The 10,462-nt window shown below is 44.6% G+C and overlaps 1 protein-coding gene across 3 annotated transcripts in view; it reads right to left on the reverse strand.

Annotated features, from left to right (window-relative positions):
- CXCL16 (C-X-C motif chemokine ligand 16) overlaps nucleotides 1–10,142 on the reverse strand; it is a 42,729-nt gene extending 32,587 nt beyond the window's left edge. Inside the window, exon 1 of one of the 3 annotated variants that reach the window (XM_069216371.1) lies at nucleotides 10,059–10,142. In XM_069216371.1, coding sequence (XP_069072472.1) covers nucleotides 10,059–10,107 — 49 coding nt within the window. In that variant the 5' untranslated portion in view covers nucleotides 10,108–10,142. Of the gene's footprint in view, nucleotides 1–9,480; nucleotides 9,999–10,058 lie in introns of those variants that run through there. The other 2 variants (XM_069216370.1, XM_069216369.1) reach the window with 2 other exon arrangements.
- Between the last annotated feature and the right edge of the window lie 320 nt (nucleotides 10,143–10,462).

Below are 10,462 nucleotides of genomic sequence, written 5' to 3' on the forward strand. Positions count from 1 at the left end.
AAAAAGTTCTTGATATTCAACAAGGCTTCTCCCACCTCTCCGCACAAGAAGCCACTACGGCATTTCAAGACCCTTCGAATGTCACTTTCATAGCGTTTCAGCCTCTGAGAACCTAGTTCTCGATCTCCTACGCCTTATAAAATCAGGCTCTCCTCATGATCCGGCCCCACCATCTATATTAACCCTCGGAGCGGACGTTATTGTGCCTGTTCTAACTAGGATTCTCAATAATTCTCTCACCTCTGGTCAGCTTCCACAAAACTGGAAATATGCTGTCATCAAACCTTTATTAAAAAAGCCTAGGCTTGATCCTAGGTCATTAAGCAATTATAGACCATTTGCCCTTCTGTCGATAAAATCTAAAATTATCGAAAAACATGTTAACAAACAAATTTCAGGCTTTCTCGAGGATTACAATCTTCTACATCACACTCAGATGAGTTTCAGACCTTTGCATAGCATGGAATCTGCCCTGTTGGCGGTTACCGAGGACACCCGTCAACGCTTGGATTCAGGTGGCTATGCAGCAATTATGCTTTTGGATCTGAGTGCTGCATTCGATACTGTAGATCATAATATTATCCTTCAGAGAAACTCTTGGATTGGTTTTTCAGGGACTCCAATTGAGTGGCTCTCTGACTTTCTGAAGGACAGGGCCTTTCAAGTCCTAGATTGATCTTTTTTTTCTAAACCTATGCCACTTAGTTGTGGGGTGCCGCAGTGCTCCTCTCTGAGCCCTACTCTTTTTAACATTTATATGTCCCCCCTGGCAAGAATTATTGAGCCACATGGACTATCTCTAGTATCTTATGCGGGTGATACTCAGTTGGTCTACTCCTTCTCTGCTAAGAATACCCCAGAACAAGCTAACTTATCTTCCTGTCTCTCGGATGTCACCAGATGGATGATAGAGAGCAAGCTTAAGCTCAACGATGGGAAAGCAGAAGTTATGATCATCGGGAATCCTTCCTTACTTAGGTCCCCATCCTTAGCAGTGAACTTGCCTAAGATCTACATCCGCCTAAAGATTGCGATAAAAAGCTTGGGCTTTTAGCTAGACCCGCACCTTACAATGGAATGCCATTCTAAGAAACTGGCAGCTACCTGTTTCGGTTTTCTAGGAACCCTCAGGAAAATCTTTAAATTACTTCCATTTTCAGCCAAAAGACTTCTTACTCAGACTCTGATACTTTCACGTCTCGATTATGGGAACGTACTGATCCTTCGCTCTCCTTCACATGTTCTAAGGAGACTTCAGGTGGTGCAGAATGCTGCTGCTCGCCTACTCACAGACACTCCCAGATATTCATCTGCCACTCAAGCCTTGGCTTCCCTCCATTGGCTTCCGATTGAACAACGCTTTATTTTTAAAGCTATGCGTTTTATTCACTGAGCCCTTCTAAACAAGGGCCCAGGCTTCCTCAGACAAATGATCACTCCCTATACCCTCCGGAGAATACTCAGATCTTCTTCAGCTTTTTAAATTAACTCCTTTCACGCTAAGAAAGTTAGATGGGGGGGTAGATCCTTTGTCTGTAGAGCAGCTAAGATCTGGAACTCCCTCCCCTTGGAACTTTGTCATGACATGTCAGAATCTCCTTTTCGTAGAAAATGTAAAACTGTATTGTTCCCTGTTTAGGTCTGTTCCTCTTACCTAGTGATCTTCCTCAGTGCTCGGAGGCCTTCGGTTAGCCATGCGCTCTACAAATCCTCGAAACTAAACTAAACTTATAAATCACCCTGGTTTCAATGGGAAGCCAGCGAACAGCGACAAGCATTGGTGGAATATGGTTGTTTCTTTTTGCCCTATAGATGATGCAGGCCGCTGTAAAACTGATATGTGAGGGTTGAGGTAGGTCTTGATGAGACCTGTCAAAAGACAGTTACAATAGTCCATTCTGTAGAGAATCAGTGATTGGGCAGAAGATTTCTGGTCTTGCTCAGGAATGTAGTGGCTGTTTCTCCCAAGAAGGGGTAGATGATATTGCGCATTCTTGCCCATGGTGCTGATTTGGGTTTGAAGGCTGAATCTTTTATCCAGAGTGACTCCCAAACATTTGGCACTTTCAACAATGGTGGGTTTGCTATTGAGGATGTTGAATAGAGGTGGTGAATTCAAAGAAGAGAAGAGGAAGGATTCAATTTTGGATGGGTTCAGTTTTAGGTTATGAGAGGTCATCCAGTCTTGAACTGAGATTAAGGTGTTGACAAGATGGGAGATAGTTCAATCTGTTTTAGCCCAAGATTACATGTTACATTCTATAACATTTCTTTCTGCTTGTTTTCAAAGACAGCACAGGTGCTTAATGCCATCATTTTTCAGTTCCTCTTAGATGCCTTAGATCAGTGTTGTCCAACCTTTTTATCGCCGCGGACCGGTAAATGTTTGTTAATTTTTCCGTGGCCCGCTTGGGAGGGCGCAATGCTCTGCGCCTCAGCCGCCCGCCACAGTGAAATGAAGTTGAAGTTCCTCGGGCGGCCCGGTGCCGAATGATCCACGGACCGGCACCGGTCCGCGGCCCGGGGGTTGGGGAACACTGCCTTAGATCATATTGCAGGGACTAACATTTGGTCTAACTGTTCTGTTTCTGTCTTCTGTCCTCTAGTATTTTTGGTATAAATTGATAATTTGTTTGTGTATGATTGCGAGACACTCTAACATATAAGCAGTTTATTTCATCATGGTTACTAATAACTAGTTGATTTCATACCTATAATGTGTGATCCCCTCTCAAGGGATTTGTGACTTATTTGAGTTTACCACCGTGGCTTACTTTAGATATTTGCATAACAAGCAAACATCCCCTCAATATCAGTCCTTTGTGCCCAACTTATGGCATAACCAGGCTTTGCAAAAATTAGTAGACCCCATCAGTTCCATAGTGAGTTACATGTACCTCATGGTTGGTGAGCCTGCTCTCCCTTAAAAGAACACTCAGTACCCCCGTGGATAGTTTGTTACTAACAACGTGTAAAGCGTGCTAACACCAAAAGGATTTATGACACTAAGAGAAATAGAGGAATTGTCATACTCATAGCAGATTTAACAGCTCAATTTTGGGAGAAGAGCGAAGTAATTAATCTATTAAATGGAAGCACAGTAGTACCATCCAAAAGGAAGGTCAAAGGTAGTTAACAGTGCTGGGGCCTACACAGAAATTGATGAACCCCCAGTATCTGCTGACAAAAAGTGGGCATCTTTATTTGTCCAATGCCACTAGAGCACAAGTAATGGACAAGAGAATACTGAATTTAATTTTTCAAAAACAGCAGGAAGAAACTAATCACACCACCTTGAATGAAATATTCAAATCAACAGAGCAGCATTAAAGAGTGCAGGGAAGAGGTGTTACACAGCAGAATCTGGTGGCTCTCGAACTAACTCTGGCCATCACATTTAGTACATATTGAAGGTGTTTCTGAAGGAATTTAGGTGAGACAAATGTAAAGAACATGACTGTAAACAAGTCTTTGCCTGAGAATAGCTTATTGTCTTCCTTCCATTTATGGTAAAAACAAGATAGTCATAATGGAAATATCAAGCCTAAAATGCAGAGTAGATCTGCGCAAATACCCAAAGATCTCATTCAGGTCCAAAGACAAGGCTTTGGCATAAAGTCTAGTACTAATCTCAGGTGGCCAAAGGTCACTAGACAATGAAAATGATCATCAGCAATCATGACATCTGTTTTTCCAGTTCCAGAGCTGAGTCTGAAGCAGTGAGAGACCATACAAAATCTGAGCTCTCTCATGCATTCCTAGAAAGTGCCACCCAGATCCTCCTGTACATAAAGACGGAGAATGATCTGGGTGCCACCCGCATACACGAAAAAACAGACAGCCAGCATCACAGATCAGCCTGGCCAATCAAATTGAAAAGATGGGGTGACAAAACAAATCTCTGTGGGTCCCTGAGGGACAATGCCTGGGAGCCAGATAGGAATAGGAGTATTATCAGAAAACGTGCAAATCAATTGTTCACACAGCTACTAATGCCAGTCTCTAGGATCCAGCCCAGGATGATGCTGTTAGCAACTGTCAAACACCACAGATAAGTCATGAAGAATCAGGTAACCAACACTACCAGTATCAGCTGGCAATGGGGGTGTGGGGATGGAAATTACCGGGTGTCATCGAAGATAATATTATCTTTTAAAAAGCTTCTTACTTGACCAATGAGATGACTTCACAGAATTTTCACCTCCAAGTGAGCCATTCGTAAGCAGGTGAGGTCCAAAGGCAGACTGCTTCATATAGCTGAAACTACCCCCCCCCCCCCCCAGCTATAAGTCAAGAAGAGATGAAGGCCCTCATTACAAGTGGCCTGAAGTTAGGTGTGATGACACCCAGTATATAATGATAAAGTGAGGTATGCTATGTATTGGCTGTGATGAAGAGCATCTATTATGGTTATTTACCCAGAAAATGTGTCACAACCTGTATTTTGTTGCTTTCTGCACCAAAATATGAATGCCCCTGTAATTTTCTGAACTCTCTCACATTTTAGAGTCTCCTTTTATATTCTAAAAAAAAAACGCATAAATCATATTACAAATCGAATATTGTTAGACCACTTGTAATGAGGGTTGAAAAAAAATACCAGAGTCGAACAATAGCAAAACCACAAACTATGGCCAGGGTCAAGTGGCAGGAATTCAGAGGGCATACTGATTGACATGGCTCACAATATGTTCCAAATGAGGTGCACTAAATCTCTTATTTAAAGAAATAACCAGCTTTTTTTTAAATACTGTGATCGGATGTTGCAGTTACGCCCCTCGGTGGTTTTAAGAACGGGGGGACACATTTTTACCCCTTTTGACATTTTCTCTGGCAGATAGCCCACGGATTACTAGAGGGATTTGAACGTTCAAAAACATCATGATTGATTCAAGGGGAATTAGCCCTGAACTTCGAAGGTCAAATTCTGGAAAGTCTGACCTTTACGGAGCACTCTGAAAGCAGTGAAAAGGAAGCCGAGGAAAGCCCACTTCAGCCTTCCAACTGGTTAGCGGCTTTATTGTCAGCAATCTTCTGGTAAAGTAGGAAGCTAAGAGAGTTGTTCAACTCCTGGTAGGGTGGGAAACTGTAGGGACCAGCAGAGAGTTAGTAAGGATCTGAACATTACAAAAGATCTACGTACTTGCTGAAAGTGACTAAAGAATGGCATTTGTGAGCTATTGTCAGACCATGTTATACCTCAATCCTTGGCGAACACCTGAACTCCCTTAATTCTCATTCCCCTCTACCCTACCCCTTATTCATTATCAGCCTCTAGCCCTGAGGTTGTTAAGTTATATACCCCGCAGGGATGTGTAGCTCTCTGCATTTCTAGTAGATTGTGAACCGCCTGGAGCCCACATGAAATCAGCCCCTGTACCACCATGAATGGTGAGCTTGCAGCACACTACTGATAAATGTTGAAACCCAAGTGCCCTCGCCCCCTTTGTAAGGTTAACTCCAGGTATCTCCCTATGAATGTTATACCCTGATGTCCCCACAGTAGCCCAGTATCTTTTACATGGCCCTGTATTGCCCATGGATAATGAGCTCTCTCTCAGTGCAAGGATGGACAATGCCAGTATGACAAATGATTGTCAAATACCGTCACTCTGCAAAGCTGGTTAGTAGCATGTACAATACCAGGATTACCAATCATCCCTGATTTGTTTGGACATTCATATTTATCAGTGCCATATCTCTGAAAGAGCTGTATGCCTGATTCTGGATCCATGTGCCAGAGTGTTGACCTACCCACTATCTGACACATGACATTAAGAACCACAAAGCACTTGTTTGTGAATGCTTTAAAAAACAATATCTATCCTGTGTGATGTTCGTAGTTTCTTGAACATACGTGCAAAAAGAATCCCTTGTGTGCCAGTTGATATATTGAGATATTTAAAAGAACGTCCCAACCTTTAAAAGAAAGTCCTAACACTTTCATTTCAAAACTTCAAAAAAGACATGCTTTATTCATCAAAGGAGCCGAAATAGTACTTTAATTTATCTCCAGCGACAAGCTGGTTTTAAGAACAGGCCACAAAACTTGTTTGCTCCAGTTATTCTAGACACCGCTACATTGGTTGGTAAAGACTGGTTCAAAAATAAATTGCACAATTGGATTTTAGGACACAATTCAGTGTGAATTGTTGAACGATAGAGTGTCCCAGATCTGCCTTGGAACAATATGGTGACCATATCTATAAGTATATACCTGTTCCCTACCATGGATGGAAAGCTACCTGTTCTACGATGGATGGTCAGCTTCCAGTGCCCAGCGGGATAGGAAGCCTCTGACATGCCATACATATCCTGCTGTCTAACCCTCAAGGGGGCATGAGGTATAAACTGAAAACAGCACCCATGGACGGTCTTCTCCATTTACCCCCAATCCACCATGGATGGTCCGCACTGTCAATACCATCAGTCATTATCATCTCAGATGATCAGCCTATTTTCTTCCACCATGGATGGTCCACCATCTTCTATATCTGTTTAATGGAAGTTCAGCCAGTTGATAAACACCCCTTCCCCTGGATGACCCGCAACATACAATGCTGCTTTGAATGTCCACACCAAACCCTGTCTAATACTCAAAGGAAGTCAAAGATGTGCGTACTTCTACTTTCCCAGACATTTAAAGGCAGAGAATCATTATAACAATTCAGCATTTATAGTAGAACTAGGGTTGCGTACGTCCAAACTTATGTGTCTCACACTCTTTTATTTGGGTTTTTACCAATGTCACTTTCAATGTAGCCTTGCAGTTTAGAGGCACTGTTAACCAGTTATCGTTCCCCATCTCGGCTGTGCTTATTTTATGCACCCCAAATGAATGAAGGAATGAGGCGGACGAAACAATATTACAACTTATGATTTACTATCTGACCTAAAGTTACAACAGTGGGAACATCTATCACACAGATATCCTAGCTGTTTTTGCTATTAAATGTTTCTGCTGGTGCATTTGCTTAAGGGCTTAGAGATGTAGGTATAGGCAGCAAATCTTAGTATAATGGGTCAGAATTGGGGGCACTGGAATCCCGCAATACTACAGTCACAGTGGATTTGCTGCATTGGCCTTCTGTTCCACTGTCTGTGGTTAATTTGCAGATGTCAACAGAACACTTTTCTTTATAGATCAAACGTTACTAAGTACAGTACGTGGTGCAGTACAGTAGCATGCACTTTGCAAAGACCAATGGGCAAACTTCAGCTGTTGTTTGCTGTATTCAGGAATGATGAGAATTGTTCTGAAGAGTTGAAAGGTAAGCCAAGATAACATTAATAATTTCAGTGTATGCACGGAGAAGGGCTTTTGTCTGCCAAGTGAAAAAAGTCAGACTTACTTAGTATCGAGAAGACATTTTTCTTCACTGTTCATACAGATTTATGTTACACCACAGGCACTGCTCCCAAAGCAGCAACTATTTTCAAGATGGCACTCAGGGTACAGAAAATAAAAAAAAAATTCATTTAAGGACCTACAGAGCCTCCGATATTATGTAACGTAAAATTGTTTTACAAGAAGATTTCTTAGCTGCAAGAGGTGCCTGCAGATACCTGTGGTGTGGACAGAGTAAAAACAAAACAAACGGAAGCCCAGTTCTCAATATAAATGAGAAACGTGATAGGAGTCCCCACCCCCTTTAAGTTCAAGGGGCGTGCATGAGTAGACTTCTTTTCATGTCAAGTGCAGCAGTGTATGTTTGCACAAGCTACTTTACTCTGTGAGAGAATGAATTACACATTGAGTTGCAAATCAATGTTCCCGTGATTTCATGCATGACAACCTCACTGTTGGTCGGTGAATCATGTAAATCTAACTAATTTGTCTAATTCTGGGCCATGAGGGAACAACCACTCGCAGGTCAGCAGGGTGACAAGATGGCCGGAGCAGGCACCAGCAGAGCCACCTGGAGGGAAGAAACCGGTTGGTGGCTCGAGGAAGGAGCCTCCTGAGTGCTAGCCTTGCCGTCTGCTGCTGCCCAGGCATTCCAGTGAACAGGTGAGGCCGAGCCGCCAGGTGGCAGGGCTGGCTGACCAGATGACCAGCCAGTGGATGACCGACCAGATGGCATGGGCGCTGGGGGAGGGCCAAAGCAGCTAACTTTCACTTTTGTCTCTCCCCTGGAGTCTGTCACCCCCCCCCCCCCCACTTAGAGGGGGGGCTTAATAGTTGAGGAAAAATGGCTTTCCAAGCAGGCCAGAGAGTGGGGGTAGGCTGGGGGCTTAAACCTCCTTAGCTCCTCAGGCACCAGACAGGTGGAAGGCACCAGCCCAGAGCTTCCTTACTCGATGGACTCGTGGTGACAGTCCCAACCCGGGGCATTGTGGCTGCAGACAGTGGCGCACCCTCATGCACTTCAGGTGTGTGGAGCAGAGGCAGGATCCAACGTGAAGGCCCAGACCAGGGCCAGGCCAGGGTGGCACTGGTCTAGGGAGAAGTCTGGTGCTCCTGCAAACTGGACAGCTCCCGTAATCCCCCCAGCCCTGTCCGAGGTAAGAGAAGGCATGGCTTCCCCTGGGAAGCCATGGCTCCAGGCACCGGTCAGGGTCACCTTCCCTACTCAGGCCAGCATGGTGTTGGACTGGGGAGGAGTCTGGGGCTCCTGCGAGGTGGACAGATCCCATAATACCCCCATGACAGGCGGGCAACCTCATGGCTGTCACCTAGAAAGCAAGGGCTCCAGGTTGCAGGCTCCAGGCAGGGCCACCTTCCCTACCTGACCTTGATGTGGGCAAAACCATCCCCAGTGACATTTCATTCTCAAGGCCAATCCAGCCAATGGACGATTGTGGGTGTGCCAGCTCAGTGAACCACGACACCAGAGCAGCCTTCCCAAAGTGAATTACACCCAACCCTAGTTTTATTAGGATTCGCTACAAAGTAACAAAGGATTGTCTCGCATTTATATCTTTACAACCTCTTTGTATGCTTTTTGGAAGCTTTAAAATAATAAACCCATTTCATATTAGCCTGGTTCTTGGCCAGATTGTGAATTTGTTTCCTTCTTATGTCAGGCAGCTGACACTATTTCCGGGCCCAGCTCTTGAAAAAAGTCATTAATTTTAATGCCCTTCAAGAAAGAGTGGCTGGGGCCACCTGTCTTTTATTTGAATAAACACCGTCTCTTGTTAGCCTTTGGCAGTGAAAAGCTTTCCCAGGACCTAGAGACACCGGACAAAAGAAATGAAATCCGATTGATCGGACTCAAGCATTGAAGGTCCGCAGTAAACTGGAGCGTGAGGCTGTTCTCGAGCGCGACTGTAGAGAGGAGCACTCAAGCAATGAGTACAGGAATCAACACTCATGGAAAACAGAGCCCTACTGTGCTCTATCTTTGTTTTAAAATAAGAGACCCGCGTACATTTTTCAGTTAGATCACAGCTTTGTAACTGCTGTAGCTTTTCATCGGTGTTAAAGTAATGAGGACATTTATTCCAACCCAACAACACACCACACGCAGTACTCACCAGTGCTCACGAGCTGAAGCACGAGGCAGACGAGGAGAGCCCCCTGGGTCCCGGCCGGAAGGAGCGAGGCCATTCCGCGGGTCGGAGGTGCGATCCGGGGTCGGGTTTACGCCCTCGCGGGGAAAGAAGCTCCGCATTTCATCACAAAAGGGTGGTGAGAAAACCTTTGCCCAGAGCGCCCGCACACCACTCCAGCAGGGTGTGGGGTGCCCGCGGGTGTTGTGCGATTTCCTCCTGGGTTTGAGGGACAGAGAGCGAGGTCCACAGGTGACCACCTACTGCGCGCCCGACATTTCCTCGGAATGGCTGCCGCGCTGCCTCGAGCTCCCTGCGCAACTGACCTACTGTTGCTTTCGGTTTCACAGGCGGGAATTTCCCTGGTTTCTCTGATGGAAAGCGGTGCCCAAGGGAGGAAAGGGGCGACGTTATCTGCTACTGTGCAGAGGTGTCAGAAAGCTTCCTGTCATAACTAACTTTCTAATTCTCGTGAAATGCGTGCATGAAAAAAATAATCCCTCCCGTTCTCCTTTTAAGGGCTGCACACGGGAAAAATATACAGACCCAAGTCCCACACCTACCGTTCCAAGCACTGGGGAGCCTTTCATGTGATGCGCCAGGCTGAAACATCACCGAGTGACTGGCGCCAAATCTACTGAGCACGACCTGGGCCACTTAGATGAGACGGGCCACGACCTCATAGCAATCAATACATCAGCACAAAACTACAGGGAGTGCAGAATTATTAGGCAAGTTGTATTTTTGAGGATTAATTTTATTATTGAACAACAACCATGTTCTCAATGAACCCAAAAAACTCATTAATATCAAAGCTGAATATTTTTGGAAGTAGTTTTTAGTTTGTTTTTAGTTTTAGCTATGTTAGGGGGATATCTGTGTGTGCAGGTGACTATCACTGTGCATAATTATTAGGCGACTTAACAAAAAAAAATATATACCCATTTCAATTATTTATTGTTACCAG

The sequence above is a fragment of the Pleurodeles waltl genome, chromosome 12 (genome assembly GCF_031143425.1).
Source record: "Pleurodeles waltl isolate 20211129_DDA chromosome 12, aPleWal1.hap1.20221129, whole genome shotgun sequence".
Taxonomy (NCBI): Eukaryota; Metazoa; Chordata; class Amphibia; order Caudata; family Salamandridae; genus Pleurodeles; species Pleurodeles waltl.